Below are 22125 nucleotides of genomic sequence, written 5' to 3'. Positions count from 1 at the left end.
CCCCGAAGTCATTTAATTGTTATTTCCTTATTAGAGGTTGTATTCACCAGAATACCCTTTAATGTTTTTTTCAATGTGACAGACTTAAATACATCTCTACATTCAGAAGTACAGATTAAAATGTGCATTATTCTTTTCTCGCTGCAAGACTTGGTGATTTACTAGTTTTCATTTTGGCATCAATGACAAAAGTAAAAAAAAAACTCGTACCACAACACAACAGAATAAATTATTTACCCTGATGGATTCAGTACATTTTCTAGTTTGTGAGGATTCAACAGTAAACCAGTGGAGCCTGTTGTGTTGAAATGTAAATGAGACACATAGCTCTTCCTGAGACTAAAATGCACTTCTCACACACAGGCACACTACTGACATTTCAGTTCACAAAACATCCTGGTACATACGTGGTGACTGGTTTGAGCCTAAGGTGGAAAATCCCTTTCAGCATTCAAGTACATTCAAATGGAATAGAGAATAGAATATTTTTTTTTTATATAATCTCACATTCAATCCCTTTATCTTACTTTTTATTATTAAAATAATGCATCTGGCAATTTTGTAATTATTTCATAAAATCCCATGTGCAAATGTCTCTTGATTATTAACAAGCAAGTGTGAACCCTGAACTACTTTTCCATTATTTGAACTACTGTACTGTTTGTGTAATTTACACAATCATTAATGTTCCTTATCTGACGCTACTGCCTGTATATGAGCGAGCCCTTACAGCTGTTTTCAGACTTGAAGTTTGGAAAATGTCCAGAAAATTGGGTCTTGACATTCTCTACATAGGAAGAATGTAGAAGGATTTAGTCTTGTGTCAGGTCAACAGGAAACTGTCCAGAACAACCAGGTGAGGGCTGGCGTCTAGGTAGAACGTGCAGGAGGCGGGATGTGATGTAGAAATTCGAATAGAGAAAATCACATTTTTTTTTATTTACAACACATCTACACCTGCTTCAGTTTTATTGTCTAAAAGCTCTAAAATCTTTTCTTTCCAAGTTGACACTGGCGTCTTCTACATGTATGGCACTTCTTTTTCATCCTGAGATATTTGGATTCTTCCAGGTTTGCATCTCTTGCAGATTGTCCGGACAGTTTCCTGCTGTATTCTCACGTGGGATCTCTGACACTTTCCAGACATTTAACAGAATATTTTCGTAAATATCCGGAGCAACAGACTCGTACACCACATCTGGAAAATGTCCGGAGTTCAGTGCATGTGTGAACAGCTCTACTTAAATGTTGGTTTTCCTCGAAGCTTCAGCTCGACTGAGGTCCACAGTCGGTAAAAGGTCTCAGTTGTTCGATGGCACCTCTGGCGTCGTGGTGCCGCTGATCAGACTCTCCTTAGGCTGGACCTGCCCAAAGAGGTTCACCTGGAATGGCTTCCTGACACGGCAGAGGGAGAGGAGAGAGAGATAAGATAAACTTAGTTCACCAGATAAAAACGACAACGAGGTCACGTGAAAGCTGATGCTCACTTCTTGGCCAGATCCTTAGATATCTCCTCCAGAGTGCGACCTTTGGTTTCAGGTACGCAGAGGATGACAAACACCAGGAGAACAAAGCTCATGGCGGAGTAGAGGAACATCACATTGGGAACACCGATCTTTTCTGGAAAAACAGAAACAAATTTTGCTTATAATCTCATATGTGAAAAAGTGTTTTGCTTGCTTTAACCTACTTTATCTGTGACACACAAGTCAGAGAAAGAAGACAAATATGACTGGTAAACGTCACACGCATGGTGCTGCACAAGCAGAAAAACTGTCAAATATCCCATGTTTCAATAGTGACAAACTTTTTACAACCACAAATCCCACAGTGTTATGACTCAGTGTCAGATGCACAGTCAACCAGGAGCAGAAACATTTCCAGGAGGTTCATCCCTGACAACAGAGCAGTTTCCTGGCAGTTGTCATACATGTGATTAGGGTCTTCAACTATTTATGTATGCCTCTTCAACCAGTGCGAGTTTCCATGTACATATTTCTACATACGTTTGTACCAGATTCATATAAGGTCACTGTCACAGATTATCTGGAATCTGAGTCCAAGTGAGGCAAGTAATTTACATTCAAGAGGCCAAAAACATATTTGTGTCCTTCGAGCTTCAACCATCCAATAATAGACTAAATTAATCATTGAATCCAAGTGAACTGCAGCAGATTGAATGACATTCCCTAACACAGACACTCTGTGAGGCCACCGTGACATTGACCTTTTGCTACCAAAATCATAATAGTTATTCATTGCTACCAAGTGAATGTTTGTCCCAAATGTGAAAGGATTCCTAGAAGGAGTGTCAAATATATAACCGTCTCTAAGAAAAAACAACGTGCTTGTGAGGTCATTGTGACCTATACCTTGAACCACCAACATCTAATAGGTTCATCTTTAAGCCAAAGTAAAAAAAATTTAACCGAATTTGAAGAAATCCCCTAAAAGGTAATCTTGAGAGGCAGGGGCGCTGAGGCATAACAACCCACGTACCAGTGAAGGTGAGGAAGGTCATGGAGATGAGCAGGTTGGTGGCCCAGTTCACTGCGGACACCACGGACACTGCCCTGCCTCGGAGTCCCATCGGAAAGATCTCGCTGAGAACCACATACACCACTGGAAAAGAAATGACATGAACCATTACACCACCATGTGTGCTTTGCTTTGTGTGAGGAGTCATAGGGACGGTTTGATGCTGTAAAGTCGGGGTTCACACTGGATTCTCTGGGGACCTGGAGCATTGTTATTATTGTGTGACAGCCACTGTTGTGCTTTGTACTTAACAACACACGTTTGTGCAAATTTAGCAGACGAATGTTAACAGGTAAATAGATGTATGTGGATCATGGCTGGACTTCTACATTATCAGCATTGTTATTATTATTATTCCCTTCGCCATGGAGGTTATGTTTTCACCTCGTTTGTATATGTATTAGCAGGATTAAGCAAAAACTGCTGTTATGGAGGGGTGGGGAGTGACCTTAACATTGTACATCAGGACAAGCATTACTTATATAAGCAGTAGTATCAGGGTGTGTGTTCAGCTTCAACTACTTTCTTTCCTTCCTTACCACTTCTCTACAGGTTAACAACTGGTAATACAAGTTTGCCAAGTTACCAGGCGCAACGCAAATGTATTTAGAAAGCAGCTTTCATAGCCCCTGCAGTGTAAGAGCTACTCATGTAAACCTTATTTCGGACACACACAAGGCCTGAGGGTGTCTAACTTGAATGTGTTGTTTGTTACCAATTCCCAGTTTGATATCTGTGTGTGCACTGATTGCAGTGAAAGTAAACCAAATGGGTTCTTACTTGGCCCGAGGCTAATGGAGAAAGCTGCCACATACACCAGCAAACTGATCAGTGATGCCCACTTCAGCCAGTGTGACACTTCTACATCGGTCCTCCCTCCTCTCAGCTCCCCAATCCCATCCTCCTCTCTGTTAGTCCTCTGCGCCTCCTCGCCGCTCCACTGGCCGGGGAGCCTAGTGGAGAAAACCTCAAGGTCGTCCAAGTCTGTCGAGGTTCCGTTTAAATCCCACGGGGTGTGTGTGAGGTTTGGTGTCGGGTGGCTTTTACACAGACTGGTGAGGTGGGTGTGGCTTTGCAGCGTCAGTGTGCCGAGCACGGCCAGCGAAATTCCCATCGCAATGGCACCCGCGCACAAAAAGCTCTTGGGTCCCAACCGGTCGACCAGCAGCACAGCGGGGATGGTGGCCACTACTTTGACCACTCCGAACCCTGTGGAGGCCAGGGTGGCTGCAGCGTCACTGTTGAAGCCCACGCTGCGGAGGAGTGGGGAGGCGTAGGAGAGGATGTTGGGCTGACCCGTGACCTGCTGGAGGAAAACTAAAGCTACACCCATTAGCAGCCGGGAACGTAGGTTGGATTTGGAACTGAACAACTCCCAGAAACAGTGTTCTGACTCGGCTTTTAGTCCAGCCTGGATGTCTGTGAGCTCCGTCTCTATATGCTCCTTGAGCCCGCCCCTCATTCGGACCAGCACCGCCCTGGCCTGCTCCACTTTGCCCTGAGTGAGCAGGAAGCGCGGACTGCACGGGAGGAAGAGGAGGGCACCTATTTGCAGCAGGGCGGGGGGGATCACTAGTCCAAACGTATACGCCCAGCCATGAGGCAGAGTGGCGAAGGCGTAGCAGCAGCTGAATCCCAGCATGACGCCCACAACCAGCATCAGCTCAAACAGTGTCACCAGCAGACCCCTCCTCTCACTCGGAGAGATCTCCGCGATGTACAGACACGCCGCCGTGCCCGACAGCGCCGTCCCCATGCCGACGATCACCCGGCCCAGTGTGATAGCGACGAGCGAGGGCACGGCGATGACCACGATGGTCCCCGCGACCACCAGGGCGGCGCTCAGCAGCAGGGAGCAGCGGCGGCCGTAGCGATCGAGCACAGGACCTCCGGCCAGGCAGATGAGGAGAGCGCCGAGCAGGTGGGAGCTGACCAGCAGTTCCTGTTCCCGGCAGGAGAGGGAGAGGAGTCCGCGCAGCTGCAGCAGGACCCCGGAGGTCAGGCCCATTTCATAACCCAGCATCAGGCCGCTCAAAGAAGCGGCTCCAGCTGCTACCACCACCAGCCAGCTGCAGCCTGGAGACAGGGACAGAGACACAGGGTCAGAGGACACAATTACAGATATCACCCTGTATAACCCCGGCCAAAGAACAGTCTGGTCCCCCCCAAGAACAAGTTGGGAGGTTTAACACAACTATGTCACCTTTTGTTGTGTCATATCAGAATGTACATTTGTGTTTGCTTGAAGGGACATTTCTATTTGACAGAACAAACAATGAAGAAAATGTGCATTTATGTTCAATAAATTAAAAAAAAATTATGACAATTTTCTTTATTATTGTAAAGCTCAATATATTTTGGTTGTATACGAGTTTCTTTTTTATTTTGAGTTATATATAATAAACCTAATATTTGATCTTTATTGGGCAAATTAAGCATCAATACCATTTATATTTTTCAGATTTAATATCTGTTCTCTTTACTCCCTTTTATCAATACATGAAGGTTCTGTATTTCTACTAGAGGCACCGTAGACAAAGACACGTTTTGCTTTGGCGCCTTAAATTTAACCGCAGGTTTCGTAATTAGAGGTAAACTTTTAAATCTAATATTTCGTCTAACAATAACACCTGTTACTTTCCAGATCAATCATGTTAACGTGTATGCTGACGTACGGCTGCCTCTACCCTACGACCTCTCTGGAATGGGGTCAACAAGATGATTAATTGTTCCTTCTGGTCAAACACGTACTGTGGGTTTGTTTACAGCAAGTCGCTTTTTAAAGCAGCTGATAATCAGGGTGAGATAACACCCTGATTTTCCTATCTTGTAACCAAGATAGGAACTCCTTTTCCTTTTTGTTCGAATTGAATTATTATGTCGCCACACACACACACAGGGGAATGTGACTTAGTATTTGTGAAACTACTGATCTCCTGGGATTTACATACACAGCAGTCTCTAGTGTACTCAGACTGGCGTGGGTCAGGGTGAGCTGGTTGCATAAACTCTGTTGTGCACTACTTATGCATTTCTCTCAAATGCGAAAGCACATTAACTGACTAACAGTGAGTCCCCACACACAAATTCCAAATCTGGGTTAGATCCCACATTGTACAACCACTGGCTTTACACAGTGCCAAGCATAATGTGTATTTCTCATTAGCATTTATCATCCTTACACTCCGCGTTCACTTTAGTGAAAAGGGGTTTTGCACAAATTTAAATTAGTACAAGTTACTACCAGGGCAAGACACTGGAAAACACAGGGAGAGGTTATATGACCTAAAAGCAACATTATGTTGTTTTTAGCCAATCTGACAATACAGATATGTCAGAATGTGTGTGTCTGTGTGTGTGTGTGTGTCGATGTGAAAAGGAGAAAGGGAGAGAATGGATCAAGGAGAAGTTTGATGAATCAATTGTGATTTTCAACAGGACATGACCCAATAAATCATTATGTGGTCTGTGTTGATATAATGTCGGTGACCCTTGACATCCTGACACAAACAGAACTGTATAAACCTGTGAAACATAAAATAGAGGGAGAAAGAGAGCGGAGCCAAAAATAAATTGAGTGAATCAGCCACGTTGCTTCGTAACGAAACAAGATTGTACACATTTGGTTGAGATAACATAAGAAAGGCCTGATGTGGTGGTCAATGTAAATATAATACATATGGCCAAAATAGAAAAGGACGCGTGTAAAAATATATATATTGATTTACCAACTGGCCATTTCTGAGCTGTCTGCTTGTGATCAATTCTCTGGACCAATAATATCTCCAGGTGTGAACAGTGTTCCGGTGTTTTCGGGCTCACATTCACACCTACGGGCAATTTAGAGTCTCCAATAGACCTGAGCTGCACGTCTATGGACTGTGGGAGAGAAAAGTGCCCTCTGTCAGTAAAACTAACCATCCGGAAAAAACACTTCTCCAAGACGGGTTCAAAGTAAGTCATGATTTTACACAGATGACTTGATACTCGGTCAGGAGTCAATGTCACATTTTTGGCTTTGTGCCACCCAGGTCAGAGTGACCAACACACGACCATAAAAACATTAACAGCTTTTGGTTGGATCATTAATCAGGGCTCGAGAGACTTCAGTTTTTTCTGTTTCAGTGGATTGATCTCTTATTCAAACACCTTATCCAAGTGTCAGGAGAAAAGTTTACAGAGTTATATCTGAATAAACTTTGCTGACTAACACTCGTTATGCAGTACATGCAGTCCAAGTTCCAGAGGGGGGGGTGGTGTACTCAGTAACTTACTGAGATAACTCAAGTTAAGGAGATTGCTGGAACAGACTGAAGATTAGCGTTTGACAAACTTATCTTCAGGTTGATCAGGTTTATAGAAGACCCACTAGTTTACGGAAGCTCAGTGGTGGAAGCCAAGGGATACAAAAGCTTGTGTGGGGGTGCCCGTTGAATCCAAATGATATAACCATTACATTGAGAATACAGTTCTATGTATTCACCTCTGAAAAAGCATGAAGTTATTTTCTGTCAGTACGAAATGTACGTGTGTACCTGGGCCTCTGGGTGGAGCCAGCTTCTGGGTCTCAGAGGTGGAGCTGCCTGGGAGGTAAGAGGTAATGTTCCTGGGCTCGGTGTCGAGGTCCATTGTCACCAACCACTAACAGTAGGCCTGCAACAGACACACACAGAAACACTGCACTGAGAAACAAACATTTTGTCATATGAGGCCCGAGCTGGATTCAGCATCATTCTCGAAGGAGGACATTTTCCAGTTTTTCGGGGATGCCTAAAGTGGAAGTCAACATCTTATCTTAATATTATTTTAAATCACGCACAAAATGTTTGCCTAAAAATAGTCCCAAATGGACAAATGTAACATTCAAAAGCATTTTCCTGTTGACTAGATTCAAATCTGACCACACATTTGATGCCATCTCTCATTGGACAGCACTCAATAAGATTATTAAATAAACAGAAGGATCCCTATAGAACAAGGTGGACCTTGTGCCACGTGCTTGGTTAGTACCTCAGAGTACAAGCACGTCCTGGGGTGAGGGGTGTGCTGTTCCAAGTGTCAGTTTTTGCAGGAAAACAGGTGAAAGACAACTAATAGTTCGAACCTCTTGGCAGTCCAGGCTTCATCTTTACCGGGTTGTTGTTTTTAACATTACACGCCACAGGAAACAGCTACTTGCTGCACACGTCCTGAAATGTGATCAAACCGGGTTGTGTTCCCCGTCATCAAGAAAGTACATGTCCCGACATCTTTAAAACGATTCTAAAAGATACCACACTCCCTTAACAGAAGAGCTAACGTGAGTCCTACCCACACCTCTCACCCACTGTCAGCTGGGATTGTCTCCATAACCCGTAAGAGATCAGCAGTAGAACCAATGAAAGGATTTAGATTTAACATAAAAATGTATTTACAAATATTGTTGTAAATCTGGCAACAAAAAAAACTTTGGTTAGCATTGATGAAAGGTGCCCCATAAAACCGACTGAGGCCTTTTGGCGGCCCTGGACCTGGACTGCAGACAAGACTCCAAATGAAAGCAGTGTCATAAATACCATCTCACAAAGGACACTACTTGCAGCTCGTTCTGTGACACTGAGACGTCGAGTGAATTTAGAAATACTTTCCTGTTTGGCGTATTGCCTCCACTGCCCCTGATCGTTCGCTTGTTGGTCTGGAACATTTTAACCAATTTCCCAAAATGATTATAAATCATGCACTTTTCTTGGAAATCCGGAACATTTCTATATCTATGAGTGGGTGTAATTTGGTGTGCGGATCCAAATAAAAAACAGGTTTATTTGTTTGCTTGTTTTTCTTTTGGTTAGGAGGATTACGCAAAAACTACCGGACGAATGCCCACAAACTTGGTAGGAGGGACTGGTTTGGGTCGGTGAAGAAGCCATTACATTCTGTTGCGGATCCAGATCAGGGGTTGGCTTCAAGAAATAGTTTTCAACATATTTGTTGATTAAACCGAATAATCGAGGGATCTTGATTTAAAAAAACAATCAGGCGTGTTTGGGGGGGGGGACTGAAAAGTATGAGTGTGTGCAATCTGGTGCAAACAAAAATCCGGATCGTGTGAATTCAAATGTGATTTTAGATCTTCTTTCTTTTTTTTAAATCAACCCGTCTTTCTTCCACATTGTTGATTATAATTTCCTAATCTGTGTTCTTTCTGCGAGGCTTGATTGCATGTAATGGTTTTGCCTCTGTGGCCCTGGGGTTCCCTCTCCTGAGAGTCAGTCTAGGTTGTTGCATGTGTTCTGGAGGGTGAACCCCAACAGTCTACCCATTGTCCTGCACCTGTAGTGGCATATCATGAATTCGCCACTACAGAGTGGAGGAACTACTTTTTCAGATGTTTTAAAGTCCCCTGCTCAACTTAAAACGAGTTGCAGGGTGATTTCCTGGAGGCCAGAAACCACAGACCCCCTGAACCGAAGGAGACAAAACACAAACACATCGACTTTAAAAGCAAAGGCCACAAATACTGACTTTCAGGTTTGGGCTTGTTCACTACTTAGCGTGAAAAGGACGCGTGTGTCGCTGCATTAAAAGTCCGGATCACCGTGGAAATAGGAAGCAGGAGAGACTCGGTTCCTACCTGACAGCCCTGCCTTGTTTCTGCTGGAGGCTCAGGCCGGGGTTGGTGGCTCCATTCGGTCGAACTCCTGCTCTGCTCCCGGACTCTGGTGACGCTTGTCTCGGTGCAGACATCCAGCTTGTTTTGGTAGACCGCACGCCTAGGCCCCGCCTACCTCTGCTCACACCACCAATAGGAAACGCGCCTTGGCTTTCACTTGTCCCACACGGAATTCCATTGGTCCAGACCTGCCTGTCTTGTATTACCTGCGGGGAAAGGCATTTATAAAGAAGTAATGAACTCCTGCGAGTTCCGATGTCTTCATTAGGCTCCATTAATAGTTTATAATGAACACACGTCAACATTTAGCGTGCTGCTGCAGTGACACCAACACACTGAAGTCAACCGGCATTGGCACACACACACCTGTGTCAATAGCGCCGTGTCACTACTTCTGCCTGTGAAAACAAATGGAGGAGCCCCCCCCCCGCCGGCTCAGCTGACCCCGCTGGTTCCTGGGAAACATGCAGGCCCGAGCTGTCGCACCCCACCCCCGCCGCTGCGCACGGGACCGAACAGCGCCTGTGGAGCTGCAGCGATGTCTGTGCTCCACACGTCCACGCGTCTTTTCAGATGTTCTGTCTCGACCTACAGGATCCAGAGTGTTGGACCTATTTTGAACCACTGTCATTTGAGCTTCAGGTTTACCAAAGGCGTGTGTGTGTGTGTGTGTGTGTGTGTGTGTGTGTGTGTGTGTGTGTGTGTGTGTGTGTGTGTGTGTGTGTGTGTGTGTGTGTGTGTGCGTGTGTGTGTGTGTGTGTGTGTTACGCATTGACTCAGTAACTTTCCCAAGTCAGCAAGTCTTCACCAAGACAAATCGCTCTTTGGAAAGTCACCACTTATCTTGTCTGCTGTTATTAATGCTCTGGTTTGATGCCTAATCACCACTTTTTTAAACAGTTTTGCAATAGACGACCCACGCTTTCAAGCTGCCTTGTTTCCGTTGTGATGAAAATAAATATTCACTTGAGCAGCATGAGAGACACAATTCAGGTTTATTCCACTTTTAGACAGTCTTTTAATGTGCCAGCTTTCTTTATCTTAAAACTTGATTTAATGATCTTCAGTATGTAGGTAGTCAGAGAGCTCCTGAACACAGGCATATCAGTCTCTCTCTGAACTTATTGAGCAAAGTGTTTTTACAGTTCTTTGAGGTATCCTGAACTTATCTATTCCACAGTGAAAATAGTGGACTTTACTTTGAAAATCTCAAAATCTATACAGTAAACATTGTTGATATTCAGTATGTAGGTCAGAGAGGTCCTGAACACAGGCATATCAGTCTCTCTCTGAATTTATTGAGCAAAGTGTTTTTATAGTACTTTGAAATATCCAGAAATTAACTGATTTGATTGTACACATGTAGGACTTTACTTTGAAAAATCTTAAAATCTATACAGTAAAAATGTTTGATCCTCAGTATGTAGGTAGTCAGAGAGGTCCTGAACACAGGCATATCAGTCTCTGTCTGAACTTATTGAGCATAATGTTTTTATAGTACTTTGAAATATCCAGAAATTAACTGATTTGATTATACACATGTTGGATTTTACTTTGAAAAATCTCTTAATCTATAAAGTAAAAATGTTTGATCTTCACTATGTAGGTAGTCAGAGAGGTCCTGAACACAGATCACTAATACCTCTGCTTGGGTGTTGTTCTCATCTGTTTGTTTGTGAGGATAAGGTAGGAGTCAGGGAGGCAAACATTGAACACTGGTGTGGATCCAAATCAAGGGGCTGATCTGGGAATGCTTTTGGCGGGACTGGGCCTTTCCCAACAATTTCATTGATACTTCATAGAGTTATGGGCAAATTAGAAATTTGGTTCAGAACCAAATCATAATCCAGATCTTGAAATTTGGTTTCATAAGGGGACTGTTGGGCCTTGATGAAGGTAGTTCTAGTTTTATACTTTTTCCTTTTCACAATAGATGGTTTACAATAAGGAAATTATTTTAGAGTGTAACATAAGCTTACACAAGGTAAGATTCAAACTGCTCACACATTTCTCAAACCGTGACAAGATATCTGGTATTTCCTTTTGCATGTTTTTTCAATCTTCATGCAAGATATTTATCAAGTATTAGCACCAATATCAGTCTTTGCTTATTAAGCAATTACTACCTCCTCTGATAGGTGTATGAACACATGTAAATCACAATCTGAAAGCTAAGACATCTAGATCCTGACACCAAGGCAAACCGTGGTTTGTCAAATAAAAAAAGCAAGACCAGTGTTGATTTGTCCCCATAACTCAGTTCTGACATCAGGGCCTGCCCTGGCAATGTTGGCGCCGTTGGACTGTATACAGCTGCACACACAGGCAGAAAAAATTGTAAGCTATTAAAAATAATAAAAATATATAATAAAAAGTATAATGAGTCTGAAATCAGCTGCACTGACAGCATATCATGTCGACAAAAATAAACATTAATGATGTCCAGAACCGGGGTGATTCTTACCTCTGCATTGATCTTTCTTCTCCTCCGCTACTTTGCGGCGCTTTCTGAATTGTGCACCTGATAATTTAAGGCGTTTTTTTAAATCATCTTTGTCTCTAACCGCAGTCCATCACCTCAGCGTGTACGTCAGCGACACACCTGAGGCAGAAGCGCAAATCCTGACTGTTCAAACAGGGAGCGCATTTCTCCGCGCTGATTGGAGGGTAAATGATGATGGTCTTCACAGGTGACTGTAGCCGCCTCCGGTGCTTGTCCGGGGTGAGAGGATGATGGTGTGATGGTACTGTACCATGAGCCGCCCCTGAATCTGCTGACTGCAGGACAGTCTGTCGCCGCAGCAGCTGAGTCTTGAGGCAGCGCTGAGTTAAATCTGTGATTTGTGTCATTCCAGCAACAAGAGGAGAAGTCTCAACCTCCAGTGTTCAACTGGACTGAAACATTCCAGTCCTGCTCCGACCTGTTATCAACATCCTCCCTGAGAGATCTGATCACAATTGGACACACCTAAATGTGTCCTGAATGTATTTCACTGCCCTGTTCTATATGCCAATAAACACGTTTCTGTCCTTGACGAACAAATTATTACGTTTCTACTCAGTTTCAAGATTTAAAATTGTGTGTGTGTGTGTGAGTGTGTGTGTGTGTGTTTGTGCTTGTCAGGACGAGAGAGAGAGGTAGAGAGAGAGAGAGGAGTAAGGTCCCGGCCACACATACGTGACTATATCAGTCGTCTCCCTCCAATTTACAATCTGTGAAAGCGAGGTTGGGAATTAAGCTTTGGCTTCCTGTACTTTCTGTGGCCGAAATCGCTTTGACCGTGAAAAGATTTGACCAATCCGAGGGACGTTTCGGTCATTATTTGGTGATCAGTGACCCTGTAAACTGCTGCTTCATTTAACTTTGACTTTAATTTGACTATGTTATATGTTATACATATATTCATATTACCTAATTTAATATTCACTTGACTGTGTTATATGTTATATGTTACAATGTTATGTTACATAGTATGTTATTTTTTTGTCATTTTGTAAAGTCGCCTACTGCGTAGATGTTTGCCTGCCATGTCATAAGAATTCCACTGCTCCGATGACGCTGTCATAGTTGCATGTGACAATAAACTTTGATTTGATTTGATTTGATTTGATCTTAAACCAACAACGGTCAAAGGCACATACGTGTTTCGTAGAGGTTACAACCGCATGCATTTGTTCAATCTGGAACTTTAAGAGAAATGCAACACTTTTCAAACACAATTTTTTGTATTATCCTGTTGAAGGAACCCTGTTTATTAACGTTACAGACGGACAGCACTGATAACGTTTACTTTACAGCTCCCACATTGACATTAGTCATTTTATTTGTAGCCATAGCCGCTAGATGAATACGGGAGCTGGCGCGCTGTGCATTAACGTTGTATCGCCCCATTTACACGCGTCACACTCGGCTATGATCTTAAACCAACAAAGGCCGAAGGCACTTACATAGGCTTTGTGTTTTATATTCAACAAAGGCATGCCTTTGTTAAATTAGGGACTTAATCTGAATACATCCCATTAAGAACAATATATTAAAACTGTACACTTCTGTTTTTGTCCTCATACAGCAATGAACAATTAACATAGTTGACAGATCTCCAGAAATGTCTGACCACGAGTCAGACGATTGTAACCGATCTCCCTTCACCAGTGGAGACGCGGGGATGGACGGCCCCTGTTCCAGCAGCTGGGCGGTGGGTCCCACCGTGCCGAGTGGCTCTCCTCAGCTCAACATCAGATCTCTCTCATCTGTGGACCGGCCCAAGGAGCAAGGTAGGAGCAAGCAACAGTTAAGCTAGTACTTGAGACAAATGTCAAAATTATGCCACTCATATTAGAAATTATTCGTCCCCCTTTTTTCTCAGATCAGATGCAAAATGTAAAAAAAGACTTTTTCACAATTCAATTGTTACACAAAATACCACGTATCTATTTTCCATTTGCTGGGATCTTTTAAGTGACGTACTCCTACAGGATGGTTGAGAATTATTATCTGGTCAACTTTCTGTTGGGTCCTGTTTCTGGGAGTGTGGGAGAGCACAACTTGTTTTGTGGGTGTGATGTTGCTGCTTCCACTCTACTTCATTTATCCAGTTTTGAAGCTGGAGCATTATCATTCATTTGTGCTAGTGACAAAATTGATGTTTTGAAATAAAGAGTAGTAATCTGACTTGTTCAGGGGAAAATGCAAACTCCTTTTGTTCTTTTTCCCCCCTCAGCTTGTTTTACAGTGTTAGACATTCATAAGAATCACATTTTAGAATATCAGCAATGACTTTAAGGTGTCAGATTATACTTATATAAGTATTTGTCCTCGATCTGGTAAATACTTCAAATATGATATAAGCAATGATGTCCCTCTGTTTTTCCAGTGCTCATCAATGGTGACGGCATTGAGTTGCCGCAGAAGGTCCTCTTCCCTCCAGACCTTCTCGATCTGAAGTGGACCCAGGTTCACCCTATCGGTGCCGGACTAAAGAACATGGGGAACACATGCTTCCTCAACTCAGTACTGCAGTGTCTCACCTACACGCCTCCATTTGCTAACTTCTTGCTGACCGGCGAGCACTCTAAAACATGTGAGCTATAGTTCATTGTTTCATGGAGGGACTTTGCACCCATGTTTTTGTGTATTTTTACGGTGATACAATACATATAAGTTTAGCACCATCTGGAGCTGTTTTCATGTCTGAATAATGTCTTACTTATCAGTGTTTTTGTGAATCTTTCCCTGCACCAGGTAACGTTCCGGGGTTCTGTATGATGTGTTCCATGGAAAATCACATCATTGAGGTCTTTTCCAAATCTGGGAAAGTCATCAAGAACGTTGGTGTGGTTAATGAGCTCCACAGTAAGTATTTGTAAAGCTAGAATGCTGAAGTTGAGCCCTTATACAAAACATTTACCTAAAATGAATGACAGGAGGCGCTGTGCTGCTGTTTACCTTTTCATTTTGGAGGTAATCTATCTAGTTGGAGTATAAATTGAATTATCCTCTGTTCAAATATTTGTTGGTATTTACCAAGCTATCATATTCTCGTCCATTGTGTTTTTCCCCCTCACAGGGATAGCACCCCACTTCGACAATGGAAGTCAAGGGGATGCCCATGAATTCCTGCGGTACACAATGGAAGCTATGCAAACGTCCTGCTTACCTGGACCCAAGTAAGTTTGAGCCGAAGCTTTTTCATAAGTGAAAGGGATGAGACGCAATCATGTTTACTTTTAAAGGTTGTCCCAATATATTCATAATTTTTTCTTATTAGATTTACAGGTCATGATCTTAAGTCAGGCACGTGAAATGAGAAGGACATTTTTTATCTAGACATTTTGTCAATCCACTGAGCATTTTAGAGTCCATGATAAATCCTGCATAAAAAGTCCATGTAGATTATCCAAAGTATTCTTTTTTTACTGCTGAAATATAGGAAATCAGTGCTGAGCAATGTTGCCAAGTAGGTTTTGTACCATTATGAAGCCTCCTTGCACTTTAACTTAAAGTTAAGAGCAGGGTATGTTTAATAGATGCACTGCTGGCCATTGTGGTTTTCAGGAGACTCTTTACTAATAATTTTAACAATGGCAAGTTTCAAGTCAGTTCTCATGCTTTACTAGTTGCTGGCCTCTCCACTAATCACTCTTTGGTCTAATTCCTCCCCTATATCTCTCATGCTTTTTGGGGCTGTAATATTTTGAAACTTGTCACTGGAAAACACTAGAAATTTGACTTATCTCTGTTTCAGTATTGACTAAAAACATTGATTTCTTTTGTGATATAATGTCTAATATATATTTCTGTGACAGATTGGACAGGGAGACAGTCTCAACTTCTTTCATCTATCAAGTATTTGGCGGGTACCTCAGGTCCAGAGGTAGGACATAAGTGTTAATTTTATTTTCATGATTTTTTCTTCTTATTCATGTTTTTGGTTTCTTCTCTGACCATATTACCTGTCTTGCCTTTTCTTATTTTCCAGTTAAATGTTTAAACTGCAACGCAGTTTCGGATACATTTGATCCATTTTTAGATATCAATCTAGAAATTAAGGTAATTACTAAAATTTACTACAAATGTGTGACCAAATGTAAATTCAGATTTGGTCTATTATTATAGTTCAAGACTCTCACCATAGATTTGTCTCTCCACGCAGACGGCTTCAAGCGTCTCAAAGGCTCTGGAGGAGTTTGTTAAGCTTGAGCATCTTGAAGGCGACAACGCCTACAAGTGCATCGAGTAAGTTGTGAGATGATTAAAGAAATCATCAGTGTTTTTATATATGTATTTATTTATGTCAGTTTGTCACCTAACCACTCAATATTTGTTCCCCTAAGCTGCAATAAAATGGTCACAGCCGTGAAGGGATTTAGCATCCACCGCAACCCCAACGTGCTCACCTTCTTACTCAAACGCTTTGCAGACAACAGAGGACGCAAAATTAAAGAGGTACACGATCACAAATTTAGAGTCATGCTATAGTCATAGTGTTGCTTCACTAAGCAGTAAAGGGAAAATTTGATTTTGTGGTTCGATATTAATCGGTTGCTCTATGTCCAATAGAATGTAAAATATCCAGAGTTCCTGGACATGCGGCCGTTCATGTCTCAGACTCAAGGAGAGGCCCAACTTTACAGCCTGTACGCTGTGATTGTCCACTCTGGATACAGCAGTTGCACTGGACACTTCTTCTGCTATATTAAGGTATGGGCAATGCTACAGATCACCGTTCTACTCTATCAGGACACTGCTGTTGTAAAGTGTACATGTACACGCTTATCTCCCCAACACTTCATCAGCAACTTAATGTGTCAGAGATAAATGAAAATCCCCACTTAATAGACTGAACGGAGAAAAGACTAAAAAGACAAAACTTGGAAAAATGTATGAATAATATTCTATTGTTACATTGTACTAAGTCTTAAAACACATTTTCATATGGTGATATTTGTACTCAGATTTCTCACCTTTGAAAATCATTTCCAGAGACTGAGTAAACATTTGGATAACAAGGATGAATGTGTTGTCAAATCTGCTGCGATTCTGTTGTTTCACAGTCGAGCGATGGTGATTGGTATGAGATAAACGACGCCTCTGTGTCCGTCAGTGACATCAGTACTGTTCTCAACCAGCAGGCCTATGTCCTGTTCTACATAAAGTGAGTAACCATAATAGTCTAATTTAAATAGAAATCTAACCAACATTTTTTTTAACTGAGGAGTAAATAAATTAACTTAGAATATGGTTTTACATTCTTTATAAAAAGGTAGCATTTTGATAATCCAGTTCGCTACTCAAGATCAAGATCAAGATCCATTTTGATGAGAAGATGGTCTAAAAAAAATTAACATGGTCATGTAGATGTATCTCATCGCTAATGTGCCTTTCTTTCGGTGTCATCAGGTCCAGTGATGGGAAAAAAACAGCGGACTGCAGTCAAATTTACCACAACCCTGGAATCCCTGGTCAACCTAACCATGGACTAGTCTCTTCCTCTCCCTCCACCTCCACCTCTCCCTCCACCTCTACCTCTCCCTGTCCCTCTCCCTTTCCCTCTCTCTCTCCCTCTCCCTCTCCCCCTCCCTCTCCCTCCACCTCTCCCTCCACCTTTCCCCGTCCCCGTCCCTCTGCCTCTCCCTCTCCCTCTCCCTCTCCCTTTCCCTCTCTCTCTCCCTCTCCCTCTCCCCCTCCCTCTCCCTCCTCCTCCCCCTCCTCCTCCCCCTCCTCCTCCTCCTCCTCCTCCCCCTCCATCTCCCACTCCATCAGCCGGCCCACAATGATCCCAGACCATGACATACTTCAGAAGCTTCCATCTTTCATTAAACAAAGCAAGCAGAACCGCCTATCCTCCTCCTCATCATCTTCTTGCAGCCAGCCCACCTCTGCCAGCATCTCCTCCTCCACCTTTCTACCCCCCTCACAGTCTACCTCAGACGTCCACTCAGACGTTCCGATCATTCCACGTGAGCTTCACCACGTTAACGGCATGTCTTGCAGTAACAGCGATCACCACACTCTAGGTAGTGGAGCACCCCCCTCCTCCTCCCCCTCCTCCTCCTCCTCCTCCTCCTCCTCCTCCTCCTCCTCCTCCTCCCCCTCCTCCTCCCCCTCCTCCTCCCCCTCCATCTCCCACTCAATCAGCCAGCCCACAATGATCCCAGACCATGACATACTTCAGAAGCTTCCATCTTTCATTAAACAAAGCAAGCAGAACCGCCTATCCTCATCCTCCTCATCATCTTCTTGCAGCCAGCCCACCTCTGCCAGCATCTCCTCCTCCACCTTTCTACCCCCCTCACAGTCTACCTCAGACGTCCACTCAGAGGTTCCGATCATTCCACGTCAGCTTCACCACGTTAACGGCATGTCTTGCAGTAACAGCGATCACCACACTCTAGGTAGTGGAGCACCCCCCTACTCCCCCTCCTCCTCCTCCTCCTCCTCCTCCTCCCCCTCCCCCTCCCCCTCCTCCTCCCCCTCCTCCTCCTCCTCCTCCATCTCCCCTTCAATCAGCCGGCCCACAATGATCCCAGACCATGACAAACTTCAGAAGCTTCCATCTTTCATTAAACAAAGCAAGCAGAACCGCCTATCCTCATCCTCCTCATCATCTTCTTGCAGCCAGCCCACCTCTGCCAGCATCTCCTCCTCCACCTTTCTACCCCCCTCACAGTCTACCTCAGACGTCCACTCAGAGGTTCCGATCATTCCACGTCAGCTTCACCACGTTAACGGCATGTCTTGCAGTAACAGCGATCACCACACTCTAGGTAGTGGAGCACCCCCCTACTCCCCCTCCTCCTCCTCCTCCTCCCCCTCCCCCTCCCCCTCCTCCTCCCCCTCCTCCTCCTCCTCCTCCATCTCCCCTTCAATCAGCCGGCCCACAATGATCCCAGACCATGACAAACTTCAGAAGCTTTCATCTTTCATTAAACAAAGCAAGCAGAACCGCCTATCCTCCTCCTCCTCATCCTCTTGCAGTCAGCCCACCTCTGCCAAAAACTGTGGCCCTCTGGATAATGGCTGCTTAGCTACGTCTCACCTCAACAGAAACAACGGAGCAGGAGGCGTCTTTGAGAAATCTCCTCAAGCCACAAACAGAGAGTCAGATATGCACTATCCCAACCCAGCGACCTTACTTACCCCGGCAGACCACTCTGAGAGCACCAGTGGGACATCTGATGCTCAAGAGAAGGTTGGCATAAGTGGGAATAAATCTAAGAATCTACCACTGAAAAAACGGATTACGGAGGAAAAGAACAGCGGCAGGGAGAGGAACTCAAAAGAGGAGACTTCATTTATTGCCAAAATGCCATACAGAAATGAAACGTCCAAATGCTTGCTGCTTCTCCCTCCGCTCTCCATGTCGAGATCAGCTTCAGACACAGACGATCAAAATCCCACGAGGGCTGCTGATAATCTGCGCCGAGAGAGAAACTACAGGGACCGGAGACCAGATCGGGAGAGTGACGGTGATCGGGAGAGTGACGGTGATCGGCACCGGTACAGACGGGACGACCGAGATCACCACGACAATCATCGCTTGCACAGTGATCATTTGTCTCCTCATGATCGACATTACAGAGACCGGAAGTCTGAACGTCGCTATGAGCCCACTGTCCACCACTCCAGGGAGAGCTACCGCGAAAGGTCCCCTCACCATAACCACCGCCACCGATCCAGAGATGATCAGGACTTTGGGCGGAGCGGTCTAGGTCGATCTGACCAGGAAGAGTTTCGTAGTCGCTGGAGGTGGCCGCAGGAGAGTGGCGAATCCCGGGTAACGGAGGAAAAGAATAGCGGCAGGGAGAGCAACTCTTACCCTACAAAAGAGGAGACTTCATTTATTGCCAAAATGCCATACACAAATGTAACGTCCAAATGCTTGCTGCTTCTCCCTCGGCTCTCCATGTCGAGATCAGCTTCAGACACAGACGATCAAAATCCCACGAGGGCTGCTGATAATCTGCGCCGAGAGAGAAACTACAGGGACCGGAGACCAGATCGGGAGAGTGACGGTGATCGGCACCGGTACAGACGGGACGACCGAGATCACCACGACAATCATCGCTTGCACAGTGATCATTTGTCTCCTCACGATCGACATTACAGAGACCGGAAGTCTGAACGTCGCTATGAGCCCACTGTCCACCACTCCAGGGAGAGCTACCGCGAAAGGTCCCCTCACCATAACCACCGCCACCGATCCAGAGATGATCAGGACTTTGAGCGGAGCGGTCTAGGTCGATCTGACCAGGAAGAGTTTCGTAGTCGTTGGAGGTGGCCGCAGGAGAGTGGCGAATCCCGGGTAACGGAGAGAAAGAACAGCGGCAGGGAGAGCAACTCTTACCCTACAAAAGAGGAGACTTCATTTATTGCCAAAATGCCATACACAAATGTAACGTCCAAATGCTTGCTGCTTCTCCCTCCGCTCTCCATGTCGAGATCAGCTTCAGACACAGACGATCAAAATCCCAAGAGGGTTGCTGATAATAAGAGGAAGAGAGATAAGTCAAAGGACAAAGACCAACACAGAGAGAGCGGGTGAGAGATACTATCGATCCATCTTTACAAGGAGAAAAAGGCTGACCATTCTGTGTTCAGCCTCTCAAATGTAAAGTTTGCTGCTTGTCTTTATTATATAAATGTGACCTTCTTATTTTTTAGTTTTGGGCCTTTTAGTCAAGAGAACAAGACAGTTTGAAGATGTCGCCTCAGACTCTGTTGTTACAATGGCACTTTTTCTTGATGTTTTAATAAATGTTTCAAATGGTTAATCATTAATTAAAAAGCCCTTCAGACAAAGCCTTAGATCTCAGTTAATTGTGGATTAAGACTAATCATGTGTTTTCCACTTTATCTAGAAATTCTGACATGGATTCAGACAGAAATGCTGAAATAAAAAAGAAGAAGACAAGCAGGCAGCAGCAGGATGAGGAGTCCAAGCAGCACAGCCAAGGCGCCGCACAGAGGCCCAATAACAGAAGCCGCTTGGAACCTGAAAGCCGCAAGCGGAAGTTCTGTCACATCGAGGACAGTACATGCATCTATGGTTTTCCAAAAGGAAAAAGCCGCCACTGATTCTCCAGTGGCATCAAACAGTGACTCTGTGATGGGGCTTCCTTTTTACTGATCATCACTGTTTGCTCCATTGCTGTCAATGCTAATAACTGTATCCCTTCTCGATGCCGATTCCAATACCTGGACTTTTGGTATTGGCTGATAAAGAGAACCGATCTAATACCATTGCATATATATTTTAATTTCTGAAAAGAACAGAAATAAATAAATCTTGTCTAAAACAGTACTTGCCAGTGGCAGTCCAGCACCACTGCTGTTTTGGTGCAGAAAAGATATTAAAGAAGTGATTTCCGGGAAAAGAAAATCGCGGTTTTATCTGGCTGAAACTAAAATACTAAAAATATATGGTTTTAGATCGGTTTATAGATTCAAGTACTCTGAGCGGGCACTTTTCCAGTATTGGAGGCATTTCTGATGCTGGTAGCCCGGTATCTCTACATGTTTTAGCTCATCATTCTGCCTACCAATTTTGACATGGTCTGTTCTTTTTCATTTCAGGCATATAAACAACATTTTAACAGCACGTTTTTCTCCCTTTGTTATTTTACCGTTTCCATTTTTGCTCTGAAGCCTATACGATTCACTTTGTAATTTATTTTACTTTTCACAAGACGAGGAGTTTTGTCTCACCTATCTCACAACTCTCTCACTTGCTCTCTTTTTTAATGTTCAGAAAGAAAGCATAAAAAATGTATCACCGCTGTGGACCATGTGTGTTTGCTTTTTAATGAAAAATAAAGTTTGTGTCTTCTAGCATCATAAAAGAATACTGTGATTTAAATTTTGAACTGTACCATCAGTTATTTTAAATGCACAAGAAGATCCTGAATCAGGATTAGCATTAGATGTCTTGATTGTTTTGCTTTTGTTTTAAGAACAACACTTGTTAATTTTGACCATGTTCTTTAGAGTATGGATTGATTTCCCCCCCCCGTTTAGTTTAGTTATGTTTTTCAAATTTGGACAGACGTATTTGTATTTACTTTGAAAAATCTCTTTACTCTATCTCTATACAGTAAATATGTTTGATATTCAGTATGTTGGTACAAATGTATCAGTCTCTCTCTGAATTTATTGGGCAAAGTGTTTTTACAGTACTTTGAAATATCCAGAAATGATGTATTCCACAGCTGAGAGAGGTCCTGAACACAGGCATATCAATCTCTCTCTGAACTTATCGAGCATAATACTTTCATAGTACTTTGAAATATCCAGACATGAACTGATTTGATTGTACACATGTTGGATTTTACTTTGAAAAATCTCTTAATCTATACGGTAAAAATGTTTGATCCTCCGTATGTAGGTAGTCAGAGAGGTCCTGAACACAGGGATGTCAGTCTCTGTCTGAACATATTGA

General features: G+C 43.6%; 2 protein-coding genes across 2 annotated transcripts; one reads left to right on the top strand and one right to left on the bottom strand.

Moving 5' to 3' along the window:
- Window positions 1-11: 11 nt before the first annotated feature.
- Window positions 12-9288, bottom strand: slc2a12 (solute carrier family 2 member 12). Its single transcript, XM_062411053.1, has 6 exons — window positions 9149-9288; window positions 7074-7191; window positions 3319-4614; window positions 2500-2622; window positions 1488-1620; window positions 12-1395 (listed from the first exon to the last, which is right to left on the bottom strand). The coding sequence occupies exons 2-6, from the start codon at window positions 7165-7167 to the stop codon at window positions 1302-1304; spliced, it is 1740 nt and encodes a 579-aa protein (XP_062267037.1). The 5' UTR covers window positions 7168-7191; window positions 9149-9288; the 3' UTR covers window positions 12-1301.
- A 3984-nt stretch (window positions 9289-13272) lies between these two features.
- Window positions 13273-21303, top strand: LOC133973922 (ubiquitin carboxyl-terminal hydrolase 42-like; the record flags this gene model as incomplete). The annotated part of the gene is made up of 15 exons (XM_062411997.1): window positions 13273-13462; window positions 14062-14268; window positions 14430-14540; window positions 14755-14854; window positions 15494-15561; window positions 15667-15737; window positions 15841-15923; window positions 16022-16133; window positions 16248-16388; window positions 16742-16842; window positions 17088-17169; window positions 17608-17704; window positions 17934-18009; window positions 18666-20228; window positions 20549-21303. Coding segments are annotated over 15 exons (3219 nt in total), but the record flags the coding sequence as incomplete, so codon positions are not given.
- Window positions 21304-22125: the final 822 nt, after the last annotated feature.

This window comes from Platichthys flesus, chromosome 18 (assembly GCF_949316205.1).
Source record: "Platichthys flesus chromosome 18, fPlaFle2.1, whole genome shotgun sequence".
In the NCBI taxonomy this organism is placed as follows: domain Eukaryota; kingdom Metazoa; phylum Chordata; class Actinopteri; order Pleuronectiformes; family Pleuronectidae; genus Platichthys; species Platichthys flesus.
The sequence above is the reverse complement of the archived record's forward strand: the minus strand, read 5'-3'. Positions and strand labels throughout refer to the sequence as shown.

Coding starts and splice junctions, on each gene's coding strand:
- slc2a12 (XM_062411053.1), bottom strand. CDS start 7,167: ATGGACCTCGACACCGAGCCCAGGAACATTACCTCTTACCTCCCAGGC. Junction 2,623..3,318: donor CTCCATTAGCCTCGGGCCAA/GTAAGAACCCAT, acceptor TTTCTTTTCCAG/TGGTGTATGTGGTTCTCAGC. Junction 1,621..2,499: donor GACCTTCCTCACCTTCACTG/GTACGTGGGTTG, acceptor CTGTTTTTCCAG/AAAAGATCGGTGTTCCCAAT.